The following is a 25,740-nucleotide window of genomic DNA, read 5'->3' on the forward strand; positions in this document are numbered from 1 at the left end:
GATGTTCAGCCGCTGCAGAAAGGAGGTGTCCCACGCACTCGCAGACAAGCCTGTAAATATGGTGTCATGGCTGCAGGACGGGTAGCGCCGGCAGTGCCATGACTCAGGCATGTAGCCGGGCTCTAAGGGACCACCGGGGGGGGCCACGTCCAGCAAGAGCTGACTGTGGGAAAAGACAGATCAGGCCGTGTACAGGGAAAATCCATCAGCATGAATAAGTCATGGGGGCTTTCACTGGAGTCAAGGAGTGGATAAGAGATTTACTCGGTAAAAGCATGTGAAACAGAGGAATGTTTAGTAATGCTTGTACTGATACACAGGAAGAAGAAGCTGCGGAGGTGGAAAAGGGAAGTGGCACAGGAAAGTGACAGGAAGCTGCTGGCGTCCCGTCGGAAGTTGACTCTGTGACTGATGGAGAATTTTTTAGTTCATGTAAAACTACAGCACAAGCGCTGAAGTTGTGCTCTGTCCGTGTAGACCGAGAGAACCACTGTTTATGAACTGTAACTAAATATGAAAATCTCATTTGTCTTTCAAAGAAGACGAGCCACACGTTCCGCAGCTCCGACACGATCGTAGTGAAAATCCTTCAGCGAGCTCATAACAAAGGTATCGTTCATACACATAAGCCAGGCCGGTGGTGCAGTGATTAGAGTTTATGTCTGTGTGGGATTTCTCCAACTTCCTCCCACAGTCCAAACGCAGGCAGCTTAGGTTAACTGGAGACTTAAGTCGAGTTAAGTGTAAAGTTTAAAGTACACGTCTGAAGGAAATGTCATTCCTCTCAGGCCAGAGTGCTTTACATGAAACACGTGATAAATACAATTCAGAGGCCATATTTGCTTTCTCTGAGAATTTCATGAAAATGGTGATATTGACAAATAAATCTGTCCTGTAGTTTTTGCGTAATCCTGCCAAACAACACAAACACAAAGAAGAGTCACGAGTCACCGTCTCCTCTCAAGGTCTCGAGATGTGAGACGGTATCGGGGATGTGCACGTGTCAATTTGTGAAATCCTCTGAGAGCAGCACCCCCAAAAGGTTCATGGAGGATTTGTTCTCGTCTCGTTTTCGACTCTGTTTGCTGCTCCGTCGACAGAGTAGGACGCGATGCTCTACGCTAAATCAACTCTGACGCTCCTAATGGCTTAATTAACATTACTCTTTCATGGTGTGGGTCCATGTGGATGTAGCGGAGCGGTGAGGGGAGCAGAATGAAGCATGATTTATTCACTGTGCACGTCTGCACCATGTGTTTTACATACAATGAACCACAGTCTCTTCTCTGTGAGAACTGAGCTGCTATTTACTGGGTCATTTGTGGCAGTGGGGGGGATGCTGTAGGTAATCTGTCCTGCTCTATTTTCCTGTTTGAGTCTCTGAAGGCTGAACCTGAAAACCTGCATCTCACTCACTCCCTCCATCCCTCCGTGTGATCCGTCTTTCCCTCCATCCCCTGCCCTCTTTTCCTCTCCATCCTCCCTCCTGGTTTACCTTTGCTCCAGTTTCCCAGACGCCTCCTCGTCTCTCCCTCTGTTTCACTGTCTCCCTCTTAACCGTTAATCCAATACCTTTAACTTCATCTCCTCTTATGCCACCTTTTCCTCCTCCTCCTCCTCCTCCTCCTCCTCCTCCTCCTCCTCCTCAGCTGTTCTCTCCTTGTTCTCCGCAGCCTCAGGGTCTGAATCATTTATCACATGAGTCGTTAGGTATGCAGTCCTTTGCACTCTGTAGTTTTCAATTGTATTTGGGTGCAGGGATAAACAGCACTTGGGCGGTAGAAGGACCAAGAGGAAGTCACGTGGCGCGAGATGAGACGACCGAGACGTCTCATCACCGCTAGTTGACCAGATAAAGTAAAGAAGTTGTGTCCGTGTGTGACTGGTGGGATGTACTTTAGTACATTTTTCATGTATCTGTACTTCAGAGCAGCAAGAACTGAATTACGTTTACTCGAGTAGAAAAGTTAATGTAGTACCTCTACTGGAGTACTTTTTTTGTCTAATTATTTATACTTCTACTTAAGTGTTTATGTACTTCATCCAACCACTAGTGTAAATGGTGTGTGTGTGTGTGTGTGTGTGTGTGTGTGTGTGTGTGTGAGTGTGTGAGGCAGTTTCGTGATATAATATTAAGTTTTGTATTGCAAGTTTAATACGATCATTTATTTTTCATGTATGCTCCATAAGAACAACATCTATGGTTCTCGTCAGTTCTCGTCTTGGGGTCTCGTGTCGCATGTCACAGCTTCCTGTCTGCCTCTGTGGACTCTTAAAGTAAAAGCAAGATGAGAAAATAAAATAGAAAGAAATATGGCAAAGGTCAAGTTGTATTTATTTCTATATGATAATAATAAAATTCATTTCATGGATTGCAGTAAAGCCAGACCACAGAAATACAATAAAACAAAGCAGATAAAAGATGTGCGTAAGAATTTGCTCTGTGCTTCAGTGGACTTGTTAAAACAGACATTTTAAATCATGCAGGTACTTTTCATGTGCTTGGAAAACAGCTCAAATCCCCCGAATGCGGATTCACAGACAAAATCCAATCGATCATACATCGTACCACACCGTTATGCTGCCGTCCGGCCCATCTGCTTTTCTATCTGCTGCTGCTGAGTGGGAGGCTCGTGTGCCGTTCAGTGAGAAATGATTCAACGTCTGTCCCCATGTGCTCGTCCTCCCATGAGCCTCTGCAGGTCTGATGCTCACTCTCAAAAAATTGCAGTCGAGGAATTTTGGCATTTCACAGTTTCACCCAGGAGCCAATCAAATCGCATCCATCGTTCTACTGTGTTTTGTTTTTTCAGTCTACTTAAGCTACAGTAAGATTTCATTCAAATCCAGAGAGAACAAGAAGAGCAAGTTAAATCAGAGCAGCTGCTTTAAGAAAACAACCTGCGTCTCATATTTCTTCCATCACTGTCTTGTAGTATTTGCTGTTGCGTGCTGTATAATTCATTCTAATATCTGTGCAGAGGAGTGTGGGTCTGTTGTGTCAGGAGGCTTCACAGACTCTCCCTGTCCAAAAATCCTGAAGTTCAGGTGCAGATCCTCCGTCTGTGATTCCTACAGACAAATGCTGAAATGCTGTATCGCAGATATTCCACCTTCCCTCAGTCTCCCAGACATCCACCCGTCTGCAGCGCCTCTGTGCTCGACAGTAAATCCCTACCAGCTCCAGCGGTGCTGCTTGGGAGCTGAGAAGGTTTTTCATTATTCATGGAGCTCATGTTCTTTCTTAACTTTGTCCTCCCGTCAGATGAGCGCGAGGCGGTGCAGAAGAAGACCTTCACTAAATGGGTCAATTCCATCCTGTCCCGGGTCGGCTGCCGCATCTCTGACCTCTACCTGGACCTGCGGGACGGACGCATGCTCATTAAACTGCTGGAGGTGCTGTCCGGTGAACGACTGGTAAAGACGCTTCTATTACACCTCACACTTTGTAGTCTTTCTTTATTATTGTCCTTCTGTTATCGTGTTCACTCCTCTCTTTATAATTGTCCCTCTATCTCCTTCCTCCCTGTCTGCAGCCTAAACCCACTAAAGGCCGGATGCGTATCCACTGTTTGGAGAATGTGGACAAGGCGCTGCAGTTCCTCAAAGAGCAGAGGGTCCACCTGGAGAACATGGGCTCGCACGACATCGTCGACGGCAACCACCGTCTCATCCTGGGCCTCATCTGGACCATCATCCTGCGCTTCCAGGTAAAGTAGGATTCACTGAAAGGCCACGTTTAACTTTCTTATACTTATTTTCCCCTTTCATTAGTTAAACAACTTTGTAGTACACACTGGGTCCATTCTTTAAACTATGTCCCTTATCACAGTCTGAGATAGATATTGATCCCTGGGGGGGGATTCACACTTTACAGCAGCAAGTCACAAACAGCGTAAAGATTCAGGAAGCAGATGAAGAATTATTTGAACTAATAAATAAAATACATAATGAGAACATTTTGAAAATTACAAGCCAAACTTATATAATTTGGACATAAACATGATGTGATGTGTGTATTCTGTTGGAAGCTTTGCAATAAATATGTCAGTATATAGTTTCAGTTGCTCCGTGACTAGTTTATTAGTAGTATTTTGGTTGAAACAGTTTTAGAGATGTGTTGATTAAAAGTTATACAATCTACAGTTCAAATTGTGGTTTGTTAAGCATCTTACTGAGAGACTATATATTAGTAATTTGCAAAACCCATGAAATGCAGCATGAACTACATATTAATGTAAAAGTTGAAATGCAGAATATGGCACCACACCAGAAAATGAAATATATGATAAAACAAGGCAGAGACCGGTTATTCTGAGGGTTTTGTTTTCATTATAGGATCAATAATTGTCAACACATCAATAGCCAATAAAAGTCACAAACATTTTTTATTTCACGTTTGAATTCTCTGACATCACGATACAGTTTTTTGCTTCCAACACGTCACTTGGAAGAGGAGGGTTAAAAATGTTGCTGCTAATTATCCAACCATTTTAATTATTCCACAGCTCGTTCAACTAAAAACATCACCGCTGCAGTTCTGGGCTGAAAGACTCAATATCTGGCCGCAAGCTAAATGTGATCGCAGAAACAACCTGCTGAGTTCAACAGACGAGTGTCTGGTTGTTAATGGTTTAGTCTCTCAGGTCTGTTCCCTGGCAGCACAGACACAGTTAAAAAACCAGCAGCCACAGGATGTTTTCAGCTTTTTCCTCGAATGAGACGCCTTCAGGTTCCCGATGTTATTATCCGCTGATACCAGCACATCCACAACATCAGCACACGTCCGTTTGACTCTTTTATCTCCTCGGAGGGGACAGATATTTATTTTTAATTTGACAGCAACACTGTTATTTTTAGACACGTTAGTTCAAACAATATGGCCTCCTGCATTATTCAACCTTCACCAAAAAAAAAAAAAAAAAAAAACGAAAAAGGAAAGAATTCACTTAGTCCTGTCTGTATCTTTTCAGTCTGCATAAAACAAGGAGAACCAAAGCCGGCTAAATTTAGCCGTCTCTCAGGACGTGTCTCTCTGATCACATCACTGCTCTAATTACTGGAAAATAAGAACTTCAATAATTACCAGCCTCTTTCTCAGTCGGACTCTGGGTTTAGATTTGTGAGATTCCAGCCGTCTAACAACATTGATGATTTATCGCTCGAGATTAGTTGTGTTGCACGCACATAAAACCCTCCTCAGTTCAGCCCCAGCGGAGATAAATGATGTATATCAGAAGGAGATTTGTGCCACTTTACCAGCATGTTCCCTCCTGGTGCATCCTATTAGCGACGTGTTAGTATCAGTCAGGTTTTTGTTCTGGGATGTGAATTGTTCCTGTTTGATCACAAACATCACATTCATTAGTCGACTTCCATTATTCACCATCCAGCTGTGCTCCTTGTTCTCCATCAGATCCAGGACATCGTCGTGGAAACGGGCCAGGCGGACCAGAAGGAGACGCGCTCGGCCAAGGACGCTCTTCTTCTGTGGTGTCAGATGAAAACTGCAGGGTAAGTGGGAGGCGTGACCTTTGGCTTGAGCTGTTGTAAATGTCCTCTGGGAAACAGAGTGTGAACTTGAATCCAGTTCTGTGCACAGCTGTAAATCTTTAAATAGAGAGAAATGTTTGTGGTGTGAGTCTTTGGGGCGCTGTAACTCAAAACCTTTTATTTGTAATTTAAAACCAAAATATATTGTTACCATTGTCGTTTTATTTATATTCTATTTCAAGTTTTTTGGTAAAACCTTTTTGAAGTTGCTCTGCTCTCCAGCCTCAGATATAACTGGTGAACAATCAGTCTGAGATGCAGAACAAACCTCAGACATTGATTTAAAACAGGAGCTCCTGGGTAACGTCCCGTCAGTGACGTCTTGGTTGTCATTGTTTTTGCAGATATCCCAACGTCAACATCACAAACTTCACCACCTGCTGGAAAGACGGCATGGCCTTCAACGCTCTCATACACAAACACCGGTAAGGAGAGATGAATGACCAAGTCCACTCTCACCAGCCCTGAAATGTAAACACCCACAAAACCCGTCTGCTCAGTGTCGCTCCTCCTCATTATTCTTCGTCTCTTTCTCTGCCTCATCATCTTTTTCCACGTTTGTTCTCCCTCACTATTTCCCCTCCAGGCCAGATCTGGTGGACTATAACAACCTAAAGAGGTCCAACCCGACGCACAACCTCCACAACGCCTTCAACGTGGCAGAGCAGAAGCTCGGCGTCACCAAACTGTTAGACCCAGAAGGCGAGTGACCGACGGAGGCCGGGCGTTCAAGTTGAAATAAATGTTTATAGTGATGTCTCTGGCTCGGCTGTGTCTGACTGTGTCTTCCATTTCTCTGTGCAGATGTGTTCACAGAGAACCCAGATGAGAAGTCCATCATCACGTACGTCGTGGCATTCTACCACTACTTCTCAAAGATGAAGCAGCTCGCCGTCGAGGGCAAGAGAGTTGGAAAGGTGAGATGGAAACATGACGCACACTCGTTCACCCAGTGAGAGTTTTGTTGGGCCTGCGTGAGCCCGATTGTCCCTCTGACCTCAGGTTCTGGATCACGCCATCGAGACAGAGAAGATGATTGACAAGTACGAGACGCTGGCGTCAGACCTGCTGACGTGGATCGAGCAGACCATCCTCGTTCTGAACAACAGGAAACTCGCCAACTCTCTGACGGGAGTCCAGCAGCAGCTTCAGGCCTTCAACACGTACCGCACCGTCGAGAAGCCGCCCAAGTGAGTCAAGACAGGACGCCTCTCCACTGCATTCTATTCTATTCTACTCTACCCTTTTCCATTCTATTCGAATCTACTATTCTATTGCACATACATATTTCTACTGTTGTCTTATATTTACATATAGTAAATATAGTATTTAGTTAAATGTGAAATGTTCAATAATTTACCGATCATCAAAACAGTGATTGGTTTGAGTTCAATATATTTGGCATCATCTTGTGTCATTTACGTTTTCAGTTTGACCCCATACTTGTGTTTTTTTAAATGTTTTGTGACTAGTCCCTTGTGGCTAACGCTAACAGCTAACCTGTCTGTGTGACCTCTCAGGTTCCAGGAGAAGGGAAACCTGGAGGTGCTGCTCTTCACCATCCAGAGTCGTATGAGGTCCAACAACCAGAGGGTGTACACGCCTAAAGAGGGAGCCCTGGTGGCAGACATCAACAGAGTGAGACGCCTCAGCTGCACATGGAAACTAAACAGAATCAGTGCACAACAAGTCTGACTTTTATTTGAACTGTTTATACAAACACGTCTCTTCAAAAGTCTGTGGTTTGAAGCTCAAAGCACAAAAATCAATTCATTCAGCAGAGTTTGATCCTGAGGCCACAATTTGACCACAGACTAATTTAATTATAGCGGTAACATCACAGACATAATTACTGCTACTTACAAAATAAAGGCCTGACAGAACTGCAATAAATAAAAATAAAAGCATCGATGGGGTTTCAGACCAAGACAGTTCAAAACTAGGAATAATTAGACAGTTTAGCGTTTAAAAAAAAAGAATTAGTTGAATATCTCATCTCTAAGTTTTCAATAATTAATCCAACAAAATCCGACATGTAAAGAAACAGCTTATGGTTTCTTGAAGGTGTGATGGGCGTTACAATTTGAAATTTCACGGACTCAAAAGAATAATCCACTGATGAATCAATAATTTGAAAGTAATGTTTATTACAGTTAGGATCATGGTTCTGCTGTTGACATTACGACAGCTAGTGAATCCTAATGAAGCGTCTCGTCGTCTGCGTGCAGGCGTGGGAGCGTCTGGAGAAGGCGGAGCACGAGCGGGAGCGCGTCCTGAGAGACGAGCTGATCAGACAGGAGAAGCTGGAACAGATGGCGAGAAGGTTTGACAGGAAGGCGGCCATGAGGGAGACGTGGCTCCTGGAGAACCAGAGACTCGTGGCTCAGGTAAAACATCCACAACAAACATGAAGTCATGAATATTGCACAATGTAATTATCTCATGTTTATTCAGTGGTGTTATTAACATGTATAAGATTATGAAGATTTTTACAGTATTTGTATTAATGAATAAAAATATTGTTTGTGCACCTGATTACTGATGATGGAGGTAAACACCAGAGACAGATTGGCATGATGACACCAAAAGTGAAAATAAAACTTTCAGAGCACAAAAAGTTTGTTATTTAGAGGAAGAAGCTGAAACTTTCTTAATGTATTAAAATAATCTCCTTAAGTATTTCAAAGTTCTCCCTGCTCTCTGCTCCTCAGGATAACTTCGGCTATGATCTGCCAGCCGTGGAAGCAGCCAAGAAGAAGCACGACGCCATCGAGACGGACATTGCGGCGTACGAGGAGCGTGTTCAGTCCCTCCTGGAAATCTCCAAGGAGCTGGAGTCGGAGCGTTACCACGACGCCAGGCGGATCGACGCGCGGAAAGACAACATCCTGCGTCTGTGGGACTACTTGCAGGAGCTGCTGAAGGCTCGTGGCGGGCGACTGGATAAGAACCTGACCCTGCAGAGGATCTTCCAGGAGATGCTACACATCATCAGCTGGATGGACGACATGAAGGTGCAGAGCAGGAAGAAAATATTCATAAACTGATACCACGCTTTGACACAGAGACTAAACTGATCACATGGTTTGATTCTGTCCTCAGGCTCGGCTTCTCTCTCCTGACTTTGGGAAACACTTGCTGGAGGTTGAAGACCTGTTACAGAAACATGCCTTGGTAGAGAATGACATCGCCCTGCAGGCAGAGCGGGTGCACAACGCCAGTGCTGCTGCTCTCAAGTTTGCAAATGGAGACAGTAAGTGCTGTGGCTCATCTTTCCCTTCGGCAAAACTATTTATGATGTGGTTTTATCAGGGATGATGACACTGAATGAAGTGCAGGCCATGGACCATACCTGGAGCTCAGACCTCAACACTTTTTGAGTTTTGACTGAAACTTGTCCGTAGGATCGAGTAGAGCAAAATGTCAAGAACCAAAAGTCCCCATCAAATGCTTTGTTCCGTCTTCTTATTTTATCTTATAACCATCTTTTTTATTTTGTTCACTGTGTTTGTGCGGCTGCATGTGTCAGGAAAGGGATTTTTTTCTGTTATCACAAATACCAGAATTTGAGAAGACACAAGGAAATAGAGGAAGATACATGAATACTTAAACAGAATGTAACACTGATGTTCTCCTTCATTATTCTTCAAGGCTACAAGCCATGTGATCCCCAGGTGATCCGGGACAGGGTGCAGCACCTGGACCTGTGCTACCAGGAGCTTTGTGCCCTGGCGGCCCAGCGAAGGGCTCGCCTGGAGCAGTCCCGCCGCTTCTGGTACTTCCTGTGGGAGGTGACGGAGCTGGAGAGCTGGATCAGGGAGAAGGAGCACATATTCTCCTCCCTGGATTACGGCAAGGACCTGACGAGCGTGCTGGTGCTGCAGAGCAAACACAGCGCCTTCGAGGACGAGCTCGGGGCCCGGCGGGGCAACCTCGAACAGGTCCTCGCCGAGGGAGAGAAGATGATCCTGGCAAAGCACTTTGGTTCCCCCAAGGTTCAAGAATGCATGGACGACATCAGCAGGCAGTGGCAGCAGCTGGAGGAGCTGGCAGCCTTCCGGAAACAGAACCTGCAGGACACTCAGAGGTTCTTCCAGTTTCAAGGAGATGCTGATGAGCTCAAGGCCTGGCTGCTGGACGCCAAGAGGCAGATGAGCAGCGACGATGTTGGACACGACGAGTACACCACGCAGCGGCAGCTCAAGAGGCACAAAGACCTGAGGAACGAAGCCATCAAGAACGGAGCCACTATTGACGCTCTATCAAAACAGGCCAATGCTCTGCCAGAGGAGCTACTGAACACCCCTGATATCCAGAGACGTCTCAAAGACATCAAGGACCTGTACATGGAACTCATGTCTCTGGCTGACCTGAGGCAGAAGAAGCTCGATGACACTATGGCCCTGTACACCATCTTCAGCGAGACGGACGCCTGCGAGATCTGGATGGGCCAGAAGGAGACGTGGTTGGTGGGATTGGAGGTGCCGGAGAAGCTGGAAGATCTGGAGGTCGTACAGAACAGGTAAAAAAAAACTAATTCAAATTGTTTAAATTGAATATTGAAATTCACAAGAATGTGGAAAAGTGATGTTTTTTTCTTTATAACCAGGTTGAGCATTTTAGCTCAAGATATGGCAAACGTTCAGTCGAGAGTCGATGACGTCAACAAAGCTGTGAAGCAGCTCGAGGACAGCAGACACCCTCGCACCAAAGAGGTCAAAGAATGTCAGACACGACTGAATAAGAGGTGATTCAAACATGTCTCCACATAACATGTCTTACATTCTTACTGCTCATCTGTGTGTGCCTGATAAATCACTTGATGCTTTATCCAGGAAAAACAAATAGTATTCTAATGTTTTATCTTCTTACTGAGGCATTTAATCATATAGAGACAGTTTTCAGTTGCTGTACTCACAGAGAAATGTGAAGTTTGTCTACAGGGAAGCAAAAACAACATTTATCAAGTAGAATCAAGTTTCCAATAATAATTAAGTAAGAAATGAGTGTTTCCCTGTAATCAGTGCCAAGTTTATAACAAGAGATTTAATAAATGATTCTTCTCAGGTGGGAGGCCTTCAAGGCCATGGTGGAGGACAAGAAGAGGAGAGTGGACTCTGCCGTCAGTCTGCACAGCTACGGGCTGGAGTGTGACGAGACAGAGGCCTGGATCAAAGACAAGACGCGGGTGATCGAGTCCACACAAGACTTGGGCAACGACCTGGCCGCTGTCATGACCATCCAGAGGAAACTGTTTGGCATCGAGAGAGATTTGGCCGCCATCAATGACAAGCTGACCTTCCTGAGGAACGAAGCCGACCAGCTGGCCCAGGATCACCCGGAGAACGCAGCAGACATCTTAGCCCGCAGAGGAGAACTGGACGCCGCCTGGGAAGCGCTGAAAAAGACCCTGAAGGACAGGAAGGACTCCTTGGGTGAGGTCAGCAAGTTACAGACCTTCCTCCAGGACATGGATGACTTCCAGTCCTGGCTTTTCAAGTCCCAGAAGGCCGTGGCTTCGGAGGAAACGCCCGCCACGCTGCCGGAGGCCGAGGAGCAGCTCAGCCTCCACGATGCGGTGCGTGACGACATAAACAACCACGAGGAAGACTACCACTGCGTGAAGGACATAGGTGCGCAGGTCATGCAGGGTCAGGAGGACGACCCTCAGTACCAACAGCTGGAGCAGAGGCTGAAAGACATGGACCGGGGCTGGTATGAGCTGCAGAAGATGTGGGACAGTCGCAAGAACTTCCTGGACCAGGGTCTGGGCTTCCAGCAGTTCATGAGGGACAGCAAGGCTGTAGAGGCCATCCTCAACAACCAGGTACTGTCCTGCACATGTGTGTGGCGTAGGAATGTTTAAACCAAGGTTATAACTTGTCCGATGCCTCAGGTACCACAGAGTTGAGGTTAGCAATGCTACAGGTATCTCAAAGAATGTGGAACAGAAGAATGCAGCGTAGTCACATCCCACACTGCATGTTCGTCACTCAGCTGTTTGCGTCTTTCTGTCTCGTCTTGTTTAATGGTTTTCTTTTTCTGCCGTCATGTCTTTGGCTGCTCTGTTGCAGGAGTACACGTTGGCCCACATCGACAAGCCCGACACGCTGGCCGGTGCAGAGAAAGCTCTGAAGAAGCATGAGGACTTTGTCAGCACCATGGAGGCCAACGAGGACAAGATTGACGGTGCTCTGCAGAGCGGACAGCGGCTGGTGGACAGCAACAACCTGTACTCTGGGAAGGTTCAGGACAAAATGGACTCCATCATTGACAGGTTGGTCGTCACAGTGTTTGATAAAGATTTGAATATTGTAGAACTTTGGTCCAAACTTCATCATGAACGGATCTTGTTTCAGTTTCTGTTCCATGACATGGAAAATGTAAATAATATTTGTATTATATTCTATTTCGTGGACAGTACTAACTTACACAGGTTACACATTACTAATGAGTTTAACTTCTTCAGAGGGGAGCCATATTTTAGCTAATTATTTTCATTCAGCAAATCAATCAATCAGTTGTATCTGATCAAACCTTATTTAAAGTTAATTTTATAAACGACTCATATTAAAACAGTACAAATGTAAATAGTTAACAGTTTGTTGATAAAACATTTAAAGTAAATTTAAATATATATTTAAAACCATGAAATAGATAAAATACCAAACTAATAAACTAGATAGGAGAGTGTGAAACATGTTAATAAAGGTTTAAATAAAAATAAATATGCTGAAGTTTCTTGAATCACTTCAAAAACATGTCTCAGAAGTTCCCACATCTTAGAAACCAGAACCATGACTTTCTTTCCTCACTTGAAGTTAAACATTTCTCTTTTAGCAGTTTGATGAATCCTCTACAGGCTCAGATGTGTTCACTCCAACACATTCTTTCCAGTGAAACAGTTTCCTTTTCACTGTAACATCAGTGTCAACGCGAGGCAGGGGAGAGGCCACCGGAGCTTTTCCCCTTAACTCCCTCAATTTACTCGGTCGACAGGCGCCCACGATAATGGATATTGATCTTTAAGTGCGAGCGCTTCTTCGTGGAGCAGCAGAGACACAGACGACTGTTTCAGGTTACTGTGTCAGGTATTTTTCTACGAGGAGGAGGAGCTCACATGGATTTACTCACTGCAGCTTGTTTGTCCGGGCTTTGTCACTGAGAGAGATTACGCTCAAGTCTTTCATGTTTTCTTTTCTTGGTTTTGTGTTTGACCCTCAGGCACGACAAGAACAACAGCAGAGCCCGGGAGGTGTCCGAGAAACTCACAGATAACCGCGACCTGCGGCACTTCCTGCAAAACACTCAGGATGTGAGTTCACAACGAGTTTAATGTTCATGCAATTGATGGGTGACATCTAATACTACATTCATTATTAATTATTCCTTCACTGAGACCTGACGTCAGGGATTTTTAAAAATCTCTTGATTATTATAGTCAGTTGGTTTTGTCTATTATTTCACAGCAGTACTTGTTACTGATATTCACTCCTCCTCTCTGTGCTCCAGCTGACTCTGTGGATCAACGAGAAGATGCTGACGGCTCAGGACACGTCGTACGACGGGGCCAGGAACCTCCACAGCAAGTGGCTTAAACATCAGGCCTTCACGGCTGAGCTGACCTCCAACAAGGACTGGCTCAACAAAGTGGACCAGGTCTGTCTGCTCAGAATATCTTCATACCGATATTAAACTACTCTGATGTCTACAGAGCTGCCCAGAGTTTTAATAGAGCGACTGTTTACCAACTCAAATGAAAATCATAAGTTGATGAGCAGCGAGAGGGTCAGAGATCCCATGTTAGGTTTGATTTATTTAGTATTTAGCAGAAAGTACTACTTTAACACAATGATAAACTACAGAGAATGAGGACATGAGTGGTTTTATAATTCAGGGGAACTAACCCCCCGTTAATATTTTAATCTGTTTTATAAAACATTTTAGTGCAAAATTTAAACACATGATTGTATTCATGAGGTATATGCATCTACCTTTACGCTTTAATGCTCAATTTTACAGTTTATTAAAATGCCAGGTAATATTTTCATTTTCTAATACGCTATCACCGTGTCTTCCTCTCGGGGTGTTTTTCTGCACACAGGAGGGTCAGGAGCTGATGGAGTCTAAGCCTGAGTTTGAGCCCATAGTGACGGAACATCTGGCCAAGCTCCACGAGCTGTGGGACAAACTGGAGTCCACCACCAAGGAGAAGGACCGGCTGCTGTTTGATGCCAATCGCTCTGAGCTGTTCGACCAGAGCCAGGCGGACATAAAGAAGTGGCTCAGCGAGCTGCAGCAGCAGCTGCAGAGCGGAGAAGAGGATGTCAAAGACCTGACGAAGGCCAACATCCTCCTCAAGAAGCATCAGGTCTGTGTCCTTGTTGCGTTTCTCTGTATAAGCTTTAGATTTGTATGCTTTCTGTGGCTGCATTTCCTCGGGATGCACGCGTGTCTCTGATCATATTTAGTTAAATCTCACCATGGGAGTGAATACATTATAGTGTTAGCGCATGTTTTTTCTTCGGATTAACTTTGAGTGAGTGAGCGTCTGTGCTGGATCTGTATTAATGTTTTCTGTTTGCATTTGAACACAGCAAACAAAAGCCTTACATCTAAATCTTAATGGGAAAAAAACACCAACAACAGAAGTTCTGTGAAATGATGTTACAGTCGCCAGTGCACTGATCAAACTTTCATAATAACAGTGGCTAAGCTCAGTTTCACACATAAAGAGTTAAGACAAACTAACTTTTGGTGGATTTCCACGACATCCTGAGTCTGAAAAGGCAATTTATCTTTTTTTTTTCCTTTCCTCTAAATTCTTGCCTTGCTAGATGATAGACAACCAGGTGCGTGACCGGGCGAAGGAGCTGGAGGAGCTCCAGGAGGCGGTCAGGAAACACGGCGGGGTCAGGGAGGACCAGCCGGAGCTGGAGGATGAGCAAGAGGTCCTGCAGAGGGACTTCCAGCAGCTCCTTCAGCCCCTGGCACAGCGCAAGGCCAAGCTGGAGGCCGCCAAGGCCGTCCATCAGTTCTACAGAGACCTGGCCGATGAGCTGGTAAGCGTGCATCCAGTTTCAGAGCAGAATGTGCTGAGAGTCCCTGTTCGCACAGGTGATTGATCGCAATGAGTGAAAATAAAGAGTGTTTGATTTTAAAAGGGTTCATGTTAGCTTTTGAATGACAGAAATATCAAAACTCTTTGGAGTTAAATTTTTTACTATTGAAAATATTCTAGTCTGAAATTCAAGGGGTGTCTTTTCTCCCAAAAATGATAACTTGTTAATTTGGAAATGAAGTTTTCAATTACAGTATGTTAACTCAGTCCGCGTGATAGTCAGACCACCTGCTCGCTCCATGAAATTGACTCTCCAGGTGAATCTGGGTAAAAGCTTTAATCCCTTATTGGTTTCTCAACATAAATCCACTTCAGTCAGGTGGAGGAGACGGCTTAAAGAAGGATTTTTACTGTTTGAGGAGTTGGAGACATTTTGTGAAGGGGTAAAAGAAAATTCAATATAACTGAGATGGTCCTAACATTTTCTTTTATACTCGGTTAACGTCAGAGATCTGTAAGTCTGTTTTCTCCAAAGAAATCTGTGTCTCTTTTTTTTTTTTTTTCTTTCTTTATCATCGTAATCTCCTTTTTTTTTCCCCCTCCATCGTCTTCTCTCTCAGCTCTGGATAGAGGAGAGGATGCCCCTGGCAACGTCAGAAGAGCACGGGCACAATCTTCAAACTGTGCAAATGCTGCAGAAGAAGAACCAGGTAGGGATTTCACTTTAGATTAAAAAATAAAAGGTTGTGGTTTTTGCAACTTTGAGTGCTGCGTTTAATTTGGTTTCTTAATCAATTAGCAAGGCCCATGAAATAGGGGACACAATAATTGTCCTTCACAATTTCTCTTCAGATTAAAAAATTAACAAGAAAAGCAGCAAATGTTCTAGAGAATGTTTTTCACCTGGACAGCTCCAAGTACAGATGTGGACAAACCCAGATGTGAGATCTGACCACTCACTGGACCCATGTGACCATATTCTGTGAACACTAAATAATAATTCAGTTGCTTCAACAGTTACAGAGGGATTTAGTGCCACCTGGACCAAAAAATGATTAGTTTTCTGTGATAATGCCGGATTGTGTTTTCTGTCCATCAGACATTACAGAGGGAGATCGAGGGCCACCAGCCGCGCGTGGATGAAGTGCTCGAGCGGGGAGGGAGGATGGCGGCGGCCGCCAGTGCCGAGGGAAGGCCGGAGGCAGAGGGAATCACAGTCCAGCTGAAGGAGCTGGAGGAGGCGTGGGCCCGGCTGCAAGATGAGATGGCCAAGCGGCGGGAGAGGCTGAACGGCTCCAACTTGGCCCAGCAATACTACAATGACGCAGACGAGGCCGAAGCGTGGATCGGGGAGCAGGAGCTCTACATGATTGCAGATGAAAAGGCCAAGGTGAGAAGCAGCTCAGTGCCTGACAAGACAAGTACGGTCTGATTATCTCAGGGAAGTGTTTGCAACGCAGATCATATTATCTAAATTGAAAAAACCCCTATCACGTACTAATAACAAGTGGCACTGTATGCATTAACATGATTACATGGTTCAGGCTTTCCTCAATTAAGCTGACACGCTTTTCTTAAGTGGCAGCCTCCATTGAGAGCTCATTTGTTTTTCTTTCATCTCTTTTTCACATTATTTCCTCCTTGTTTATCTTCTTCCCCCGCGTTTCTTCCTCGTCCTCCTCTTCCTCCAGGATGAGCAAAGCGCCATGCTGATGCTGAAGCGCCACATGCTCCTAAAGCAGGCGGTGGACGACTACGCCGACTCCATTCAGAAGCTGAATGGCCGTGCCCAGAAGATGTTTGCTGAGGACCACCCTGATGGGTGTGTGCTTTTTAAATTTGATGTACACACAGAAAAAAACACTGCAGGAAATCTGTTTCCCTCTTGTTGTCCCAGTCAGCTGTGGTTATGGTAGATAAGAGGGACAAACATGTAAACTGTGGTAATTCCTGAATCCTAATCACATGCCTCATCTAGGGTAAACCTGAATCCAATTTCTTTACCCTTCTTTTTTATTTCCTCCATCTTCCCGACGTCTCATTGACCTCCATCCTCTCTCTCTTACCTCGTCTGCAGCGAGGGCATCATCAGGCGACAGGGCCGGGTGGATAAGCAGTACGCGGGGCTGAAGGAGCTGGCGGAGGACCGCAGGAAGAAGCTGGATCACACCTTCCACCACTTCCTGCTGAGCCGAGAGGTGGACTACCTGGAGCAGTGGATCGCAGAGAGAGACGTGGTTGCCTCCTCTCAGGAGATGGGCCAGGACCTGGATCATGTCACGGTATTATTCACACAAAAACACACTATCATAGCTTATAGGCCCATTACACATTATATCATATAATAAAGAGATCCATTTAAGAGAAATTCACACCAAAGAAAATACATATTATGTACAAAATGTGTTTAAACATACTGTGTTTACTCGTTTCCTTTTTAGATTCTGAGGGATAAGTTCAGGGAATTTGCACGAGAGACGGGGATGGTGGGACAGGAGCGTGTGGACGTGGTCAACCTGACGATAGATGAGCTGATTGAAGCCGGTCACACCGAGGCGGCCGCCATGGCAGAGTGGAAAGACACCATCAATGAAAGCTGGGCTGATCTGCTGGAGCTCATCGACACTCGTGCTCAGCTCCTCACGGCGTCTTATGAACTGTTGAAGTAAGAAAAACCAGCCTCAATGAATGAATACAATAGTTATCTGGATTTGTATGTCTCATCCTGTGATTCTACATAATGTGATGTATTGATGAATGAGTGATTGAGAGATTCATGTTTTTCTAAGGTACTTTGATGACGGGAAGGAGTTGGTGGCTCAGATCCACGAGAAGCAGAAAGAGCTGCCAGAGGACGTGGGCGAGGACTTCAGCAAAGCCGAGTCCTTCCACAGGATGCACGCCGCCTTCGAGAGAGACATCACCGCACTGGGCAAACAGGTAGAACTCAGCAAATCAGCCTTTTTCATTCTGAGGCACAATAACAGGCAGCAGTCGAGAGGCAAACTTCGATGACTTACATCTCGGAAGCTGCAAAATGAAGGAGAAACTGTGAAACGTTTTCTGTATGAGAAGTATGAGGAGACGGGGGAGGGGGTGTCCAGGACAGGGATAGTAACAATTTGTCAGCATCTGAGCAGATTATAAAAGTTAAAGATGCATTATTCAATATATCCATTTTAAAGTCATGTGTTTACAGTTTCTGCTGCCCCCATGTGGTTTAAAAAAAATCAACAAATGCTGCTTTAATTAAAATTAAAAATTCAATATAGAAATTGACATTAATTAAGAGGAAGGGGATTTAGAATATTTGATGTAGAAAATACATTTTGGGAAATAATTGGGAAATATTGGTCAAAGAATAAAGAATGCACAAAATCTTTTTCTTGTCCTTACAAGTCGTTTTTTTTCGCCCTCCAGGTTCAACAGTTCCAGGAGACGGCTGCGAGGCTTCATGCCCAGTATGCAGGGAACAGGGCGGATGCCATCCAGGCCACAGAGCGAGAGGTGGTGGAAGCCTGGAAGGGTCTGCTGGACGCTTGCGACGGCCGCAGGGCGCAACTGGTGGACACGGCCGAAAAGTTCCGCTTTTTCACCATGGTGCGAGACCTGATGGCCTGGATGGAGAGCATCATCCAGCAGATAGAGACTCAGGAGAAACCCAGGTGCGTGCACCGTGCCTGAGATCCATTCCATAAAACATCTTTCACAAAAATATGAACTAAATAATTAACCTGCTTTAAAACTTTATATATAATCTATAATCAATCTACCTAGTAGTAGTAATACTTGGAATGTAGTACAATATATCCATCCATATATCCATTAAGATATAGTATAAGTACAGTATTGTTTGGATTGAATAAAGAACCTGCTGCAATACATTTGTCAGGACCTTATAATTTACATTTCTGCAGCTCTAGTTGTCTGAGAGCAGATCAGCTTCATGCTTTACCTGTTCTCACTTCACATCCTTCAGGGACGTCTCATCCGTGGAGCTCCTGCAGAAGTACCACCAGGGGATCCGCTCTGAGATTGAAGCCAGGGGAGCCAAATTCACCGACTGCATAGACCTCGGCAAGGCCCTGCTGACACGGAAGCACCGAGACTCTGCAGAGGTGAGGCTCCTGCAACAAAGACAGATTCTCCCTCATCCTCAGCTGGGCCTTAAATTGCTGCTTTCATTAGATTTAATTACTTTTCTGGGAGTGATTGTTCTCGTCTGGCTCAATGGATCCAATTGGATTGCTATGAAAGAAAAAAAACTCAACTCCTCTTACACTCATCAGGGAGAGTATAAAGCAAATACTAATTAGAAATGGAAAGCCAAAAGAATTTAAATGAGCAATTGACCCTGACCCTAATTTAACATTCGGTTAATTACTTCACAATACTAATTCTTAGAAGATAATGGCAAGTCTTGGGGCTGAGTTGTTTTATAATACTGATGTATGACTGCGGCTGTGTTACTGCTGGTGTCAGATCAAAGAGAAGCTGCTGCAGCTGATGGAGAAGCGGAAGGAGATGATGTTCAAGTGGGACGACAGATGGGACTGGCTCCGACTCTGTGAGTGAAAAAATTCCTCGGTTTCCTCACAATTCATTCTTTTTTAAAACGTCATTATTTTTATTCAGAGGTGTCATTCTTTTAAATTAGTGATATTTGCAAGATGCAAAAAACCAAATCTGTAAAAGTTTCATAACAGCAGCTGTCCTCGTTACACACAGTGCTGGAGGTGTGTCAGTTTGCACGGGACGCCTCGGTGGCGGAGGCTTGGCTGATCGCTCAGGAGCCGTACGTGACCAGCAGAGACCTGGGCCACACGGTGGACGAGGTGGAGAAGCTCCTCAAGAGGCACGAGGCCTTCGAGAAATCCACCGCCACGTGGGAGGAGCGCTTCTGTGCCCTGGAGCGCCTCACTACGGTACGAGGGAAACCTGGACTTTATTCACGAAGCTCCAGTCGTATAACTGTAGCTGGAAATATCATCTTCAGGGGCTTTAAATTATATATATATATATATATTTATAAAAAATCAAAATAAACTTTTAATCCACCCTGTTATAATACATAATGATTTATATTCTGTTCCATCTTGTTCCAGCTCTTGTTGAAGTTACATGTTTACACCTAATGAATTTTCAATTCAATTTCACACTTTAATGCTATTATTCAATCAAGCGGACAAAACTAGATGTATTTGCATTTGGATGTGTCTAAAAGTATAAATATTTATCATATCTAAAGACGATATCTGTACTGTATCCAATTATTTAAATGAAATGAAGTAATTACTTGAGTAGGTACTGACACTGGTTGTTGTGTTGCAGCTGGAGTTGTTGGAGCTGAGGACGCAGCAGCAGGAGATAGAGCAGTTCATTAAAGACGAACAACAATCAGATAAGGACAGCAGGTACACACACACACACACACACACACACACACACACACACACACACACACACACACAAAGGCATTCATGTGTACTGTTCCGTATGCACGGAGCGTTCTCTAGTGTGACCTATGAATTGATCGTATCATCAGTGAATCTAAAGCCTGATGAGGCTAATCCCTTTCTGCCATAGAGCTCCATTGGTTCTACATAAACTATTAAAAACAAATCAGTGAGACACACAACTGCACTGAGTGACACGTTCACCGCAAACACACACCGGTTCCACTTTTGTTCCATAAAAACTACAGTTCAAGAAACAAACAGTGGGTTTCTGAGAAATTCTCAGAGAGCAGAAATGCTGGGGAAGTCAAAGTTGTTGTTTTCAGAGAATTTGAGCACAAACACAGAAGTGCTGATTATCCCCTAAACTTTCAAGCACTCTCTCTCTCACTCACACTCACACTCACCCTGTTGCTGCTGTGGAAGGTCTCTAATGCAGACCGCATGCTGCCCTCTTTCCTCCAGGAGAGAAGACACAGGCTTTGTAGAAGAATCTTCACAGATCTACACTGCTGAGGAACAAACTCTGGTAACTCCATTCATTCAGCTCCTGTCCTCTGTTTAAAGATGCTAGAATTGGAGCCATTTCATGCCTCTGCACTCGTAACAGCCGAGGCTGCAACGTGATAATTCTAGTCTCCTTTTTTTTAGCCAACTTACATTTGAAAGAGCTCCTTGATGGTGGTTTCTCCGGTCTCATTCTTTGTTGTTGTTCTTTGTTATCTCCACCTTTTCTCCTTCTAGACCGGTTCTGGTGCCGTTGAGCCCAGTTCTCATGCGCTGGAGGAGACAGCCGGTGACACCACGGTCCCCATGGTGTCGGAGATGAGGGAGAGCGGTTCTCTGGAGCTGGAGTCCTCCGTCTCAGAAGTGATGCAGAGAGAACCGGAGAGAGCTGCCACAATGCCCGTGGAGCCCCTCAGAGGCCAGGCTACGCTGCAGGAGGGCATGCTGGGCCGCAAACATGACGTAGAGGGCTCAGGAAAGAAGGCTTCCAACAGGTACATAATGAAGTCTTCAAATACTTTCTCATACAGCAAAGAAAAAATATATGAAAGTATGTAAATGTTTTCAAGCACACTAATATGTCGTTGAAAACAGAAATACAGTATTTTTGTTATGAAGACGCGTGTCTTTACTCGACAGGTCATGGAACAACTTGTTCTGTGTGCTGAAGCCTGGTCACCTCTCAACCTATAAGGACGCCAAAAGCTTCGGGCACGGAGTGACGTATCACGGCGAGGACCCCCTGTCCCTCAGTAACGCCACCTGGGAGATCCTCACCAACTACAAGAAAAAGAAGCACGTCGCCAAACTACAGTGAGAGTCCATTTTAGCTTTTCTCATTTTCCTCATCGTTAACAGAAAAGGAAACCAGCTCATTTCCTACAAATTCAATTCTAGAAACAGAATCTTTAGATTTTGCGGCCGGGAGCTTTCCTGTTTCTAATTTGACCAATTATTTAACAGCAGGGTTTGTTTGCCAGCAGGTAAACAGCCTGTGTGAGAGCAGAAGAGCACATTGACTGAAATGCATTAGCTTTTAATTTGTTTTTAGTCATATGCAGATAGTGGTTAATAGAGATTAGCCAAAATTTTGTCTGAACCTAAAATCCCTATAAAAAATATGTTGTTTTCCGACTGAAGCAGTGTCTACACCGGATAAGCTCAAAATATTGGCAGTTGCCCCTAGAGACTAATTTGTGATCACATGAGCCGTCGGGCTCCAAGATTGGCAAAGATGTGCAGAGAAGGGAAGGTTATATGCTGGACTAATTGTATTTCTTTTAAGCTGCATATTCTGCTTTTTTTTTATTATCGCTAGTTCAGTAGCTACGTAAAATGCGCCTGTCAGCAGGGGCAGGACGCTGCATTAATCCAGCTCGCAGCTTTGTTGAGAGCATCATCTGAACAGCGTCACACCTGACACTGCACTTCCCAGGTCCTGAAGAATACACCTGCCATGACATGGTTGTGTTCCAGAGCAACGCTACAGCAAATACGTCATTTGTGTAAAAATAGTCACACATTTTAAGGCCCCATTCAAGCTCTATGTGAAAAGACCAGAGTTCCTGCCGTCACATTTAAATCCCACCTTTGTTGAAGGTGCTGCATTGTCCTCCTTGTGTGCTTCTGTTTTTTTCTTCACCTCACTTGACATTTAGCAAAGCAATGTTTGAAACTCTCCAGAGAAAATCCCAAAAACTTCAGTCAACACCGCAAGTATTTTCAAATTGTATATTAAAAAAAGATCAGGGCAAAATGCAAACCAATTTCTACTGAACTCTTGAACACACACACACGACTTAAGACTTTAATAATACTTCACTTTCTAGAGCTGCAACAATTAGTTGATGTAGATGTGTTGGTCCCACTTTTCTTGGTCTTCCATTAAAGTAAATATTTTGGGATTTTGTTGTGATAAGTCAAAACAAGACATGTGATGATGTCTTCTCGTGCTTTACCTTTAATGAAATGTCCTTTTAATGAACCGACAGAATAATTAATGACGACAGCACTAATTGCGCTCACTGTGCTGCTGGCTTCGCAAAGCAAACTTTTTCAAATGTACAAAAACAAGTCAAAGTGTTAGGTCTGATGTTGCTGTGATAAATGAAACATCTGCTTTTCTCCACACAAATGTTTAACTTCCCTCTCTCTCCTCTCACACAGTCTCGGTGATGGCAGTGAATATCTGTTCCAGTGTAAAGACGAGGTACGTTACACATTCTCTCTCGCTTGGTTAAAAACTCATCAGCTCTCCGTGAATAACACGAGACTGTATGTTCCGGACTTTGCTGCTGTGAAAGTTCATCAACATGTAATCTCTGCTCCTTTATAATGCCGTGGTCACAGGGTACAACGCAGCACACGGATACGCTGTTGCACTTTGACAACGTTTAAGTAACCTTTCTAATTTATTTATATATGCAGCTAAGTACATTTCCTTCTGAGCATTGAACCCACAGAGAGCATTAGCTTTTACAGATTAATATAACTATAACATAATATAATTTAAATAATATGTTTTTCTACCTATACCTTCCATTTTTCCTTTCATATAGTTTCCTTGTTTAAAGCACGACACCATTCTAATACTAATAATAGACCAAGAGACGAAACCATGCCGTCCCACTGGACGTTAAGTCCCTGAGTAAGGTGGGATATGATGTGTGTATTTTTGGTCTTAATTTCAGGAAGAGCTCCAGCGTTGGAGCCAGGCCATGGAGAAGGCCATTCAGCCCCTGGCAGCAGAGGAGGCGTCAGGGCCCTCGGGGGCCAAAGCCCACAGCCTGCCCCCTCCCTCCTCCACCTCCTCCGCTGCCCTCCCTGAGCCCAGCTCTGCCAAGAAAGACAAGGAGAAGAAGTTCAGCCGCTTTGCCAAGAAGAAGTGAGATGGAGATTGGAGGGGAGGGGGGGGGCATAGGGAAGGTGGGAGGGAGGGAGGGAGGGAGGGAGGGAGGGAGGTGGGGTTGGTTGCCGAGGCAACCTGGAAAGAGAAAGTAGTATTCGTGTACAATCAGTCGGAGAAAGCTTTTTGTCACTAGATTTTTTTTTTATATCATATTATTTTGCGAGCATTAACATAAATATTGTAGTTAAGTTTGAAGGCGTCACTCTTTTTGCCTGTATTTAAAGATCCACTTTTTTCTCCTTTGTGTTCTTTTTAACAAATACCAAATTCAAAGCATTAGATTAAAGCACAGGAATGCTCCTTTCACACTCAACCAAAGAACGTTTGTAAAACTTTTGTTGTGTTATTTTTGCTGCAGGTCCTCTTTTGTTTTAGTTTCAGCGAGGCATGCTTTGATACGATACGAAGGCCTGTAATGAACGATGGGTGACCCGAGTACCGAAGCGTACTTAAATTAATCTGCCTTATGAAATGGTTGTGAACTGTAATACTGTGCTGTTTGAATTTGGAGCGCTGAACGCTACTCATAGAGTTAGAGTGAAGTTAACGGGCTTTTGTAAATGCGGGGAAAAGACTTGGTGATGAGCAAACTCTGGTGCTGCACAATACACACACACACCGAGTGTTACAGCAGGTACGCAAACTAAACGCTCTTTGCACTGTGAAGGGGTTTGACTGTTGAGATTTCAGATTGACAACATACGAGCAGTCATGTGACACCACAAGCTGTTAGTCTTGAATATAGATTCTATTCTGAACTAAACTGTGGCTGTAGTTATTTCTGTGAACTTGAAATATATTCAACACTTGTGTATGGAACCCTAAATTTCATATCTATTCATTAACATATAAACAGTATTTATATATCTAGAGATGCATGAGGTATGTTTTCATTTGATATGGTGCTATTGTGATATTCTTGAACTTTCAATCAAGACCAAACTGACCCACGTAATTTGTCTTTGTCAATTTTGGCTTGTGAGGGGCGTCTCGTAAAAAAAAAAAGGTGGCTCAAAGAAACAGGTCTTATTTTGAAAAGTCAGACTTCAAATGAGCAGGAAAACTGAACCTGGTTTCATCTCTTTCCTAAAGTCAAGTCCAGGTTTCCGTCACGGCTTCAAAAACACCAACTTAAAAACACAGAGCACCGATCACATCTATTCACGAGAATGAAATCGTGCATGTGAAGAAATGTCAAATAGATTGTGGACGCAGATCGGTAAATGGAATATGGAGAGTAAAATTATTACAGGAGGAATTAACATACTGCCATAAACAAAACAGAAGACAACTTTTAGCGTGATGTGGGTCACGGCTGAGCTCACACGTGAACCTTCTTCACACCAAAGTGCTAAAAGATTGTTGTGCATGTGTTGATGAGAACAACTTGAAATCGGGGACAAGTTGTGGGTCATGTGAACCTTGACTGCTTTTCCAAACCACTCAACAGGACCAGGCGTTAGCAGGATCACGCAGTCGCAGTTTGGGGCTGAAGCGTCTTTACTCTGAATGTAAGGGAAGAAATAATAAGGATATGAGAATCGGGTACATGTAGGAGTATGATGCAATAAAGCCATAATAGAATAACACATATATTCAATATATGCATACAGGGGATATAGATTATGTACAGTGTATGGAACTGCATTTATAAATGTTCATTTGTTACTAGGATAGTGGCTCTCTCGCTCTCTCTCTCACACACACACACACACACACTTTACCACTGCCGTCTTGCCTTTTACTGTGGGCTCTGTCCCTGAACTATGATCTATCTCAAGTGACCTCATTAAAATGATGGAAGTTGGGTGTAGAGAGATTAACAAGGCTGTTCAGCTCAAGAGTTTTTCCAGGAAATGTGGTAGCGATGTAATGATCTCTCTCTCTCTGGCTTATTTACATTTTACCGGAGGAACAAAAATAGCTTCTCTTGGCCGTCACACAGAAGTAATACAGATGTTTCCATGTGCACCTTTAAATGGTTTTGGGGAACTTGCATCACGTTTTCTTGGTCACTATATCTGTGGTATCTCTGACACCTTTTCTCTGTCACCTCCTTCCACTTTCTTTATTCCTCCTCCTCCTCTTCTTCTTCCCTACCTGCCTCTTCTCCTCAGTGGTTTTTAATCTGCATTTTGTACTCTCTAGCTATGTAAAATACCCAACAACTGTTGACAGGAAAAATCTAATAACTTTAAAACCTTTTGAGAGAATAAAGTTTAAAATAAACTCCTGAAACTATCCGCTTTGTGTTC

General features: G+C 44.1%; 1 protein-coding gene across 2 annotated transcripts in view; it reads left to right on the forward strand.

Annotated features, from left to right (window-relative positions):
• sptb (spectrin, beta, erythrocytic) overlaps positions 1-25,728 on the forward strand; it is a 36,607-nt gene extending 10,879 nt beyond the window's left edge. For both annotated transcript variants that reach the window (XM_069536204.1, XM_069536203.1), the window contains 35 exons: positions 3,266-3,417; positions 3,537-3,710; positions 5,417-5,514; positions 5,898-5,978; positions 6,140-6,255; positions 6,358-6,470; positions 6,556-6,743; positions 7,074-7,191; positions 7,782-7,940; positions 8,265-8,567; positions 8,656-8,806; positions 9,205-10,075; positions 10,163-10,300; positions 10,621-11,380; positions 11,628-11,830; positions 12,778-12,868; positions 13,066-13,212; positions 13,658-13,924; positions 14,391-14,615; positions 15,235-15,324; positions 15,714-16,004; positions 16,306-16,436; positions 16,692-16,896; positions 17,056-17,279; positions 17,404-17,554; positions 18,035-18,279; positions 18,594-18,732; positions 19,097-19,181; positions 19,343-19,539; positions 19,946-20,028; positions 20,536-20,599; positions 20,815-21,071; positions 21,217-21,390; positions 22,744-22,786; positions 23,268-25,728. In XM_069536204.1, coding sequence (XP_069392305.1) covers positions 3,266-3,417; positions 3,537-3,710; positions 5,417-5,514; positions 5,898-5,978; positions 6,140-6,255; positions 6,358-6,470; positions 6,556-6,743; positions 7,074-7,191; positions 7,782-7,940; positions 8,265-8,567; positions 8,656-8,806; positions 9,205-10,075; positions 10,163-10,300; positions 10,621-11,380; positions 11,628-11,830; positions 12,778-12,868; positions 13,066-13,212; positions 13,658-13,924; positions 14,391-14,615; positions 15,235-15,324; positions 15,714-16,004; positions 16,306-16,436; positions 16,692-16,896; positions 17,056-17,279; positions 17,404-17,554; positions 18,035-18,279; positions 18,594-18,732; positions 19,097-19,181; positions 19,343-19,539; positions 19,946-20,028; positions 20,536-20,599; positions 20,815-21,071; positions 21,217-21,390; positions 22,744-22,786; positions 23,268-23,465 — 6,932 coding nt within the window. In that variant the 3' untranslated portion in view covers positions 23,466-25,728. The remainder of the gene's footprint in view (positions 1-3,265; positions 3,418-3,536; positions 3,711-5,416; positions 5,515-5,897; positions 5,979-6,139; positions 6,256-6,357; positions 6,471-6,555; positions 6,744-7,073; positions 7,192-7,781; positions 7,941-8,264; positions 8,568-8,655; positions 8,807-9,204; positions 10,076-10,162; positions 10,301-10,620; positions 11,381-11,627; positions 11,831-12,777; positions 12,869-13,065; positions 13,213-13,657; positions 13,925-14,390; positions 14,616-15,234; positions 15,325-15,713; positions 16,005-16,305; positions 16,437-16,691; positions 16,897-17,055; positions 17,280-17,403; positions 17,555-18,034; positions 18,280-18,593; positions 18,733-19,096; positions 19,182-19,342; positions 19,540-19,945; positions 20,029-20,535; positions 20,600-20,814; positions 21,072-21,216; positions 21,391-22,743; positions 22,787-23,267) is intronic.
• The last annotated feature ends 12 nt before the right edge of the window (positions 25,729-25,740 follow it).

Source organism: Paralichthys olivaceus, chromosome 12 (genome assembly GCF_024713975.1).
Source record: "Paralichthys olivaceus isolate ysfri-2021 chromosome 12, ASM2471397v2, whole genome shotgun sequence".
Taxonomy (NCBI): Eukaryota; Metazoa; Chordata; class Actinopteri; order Pleuronectiformes; family Paralichthyidae; genus Paralichthys; species Paralichthys olivaceus.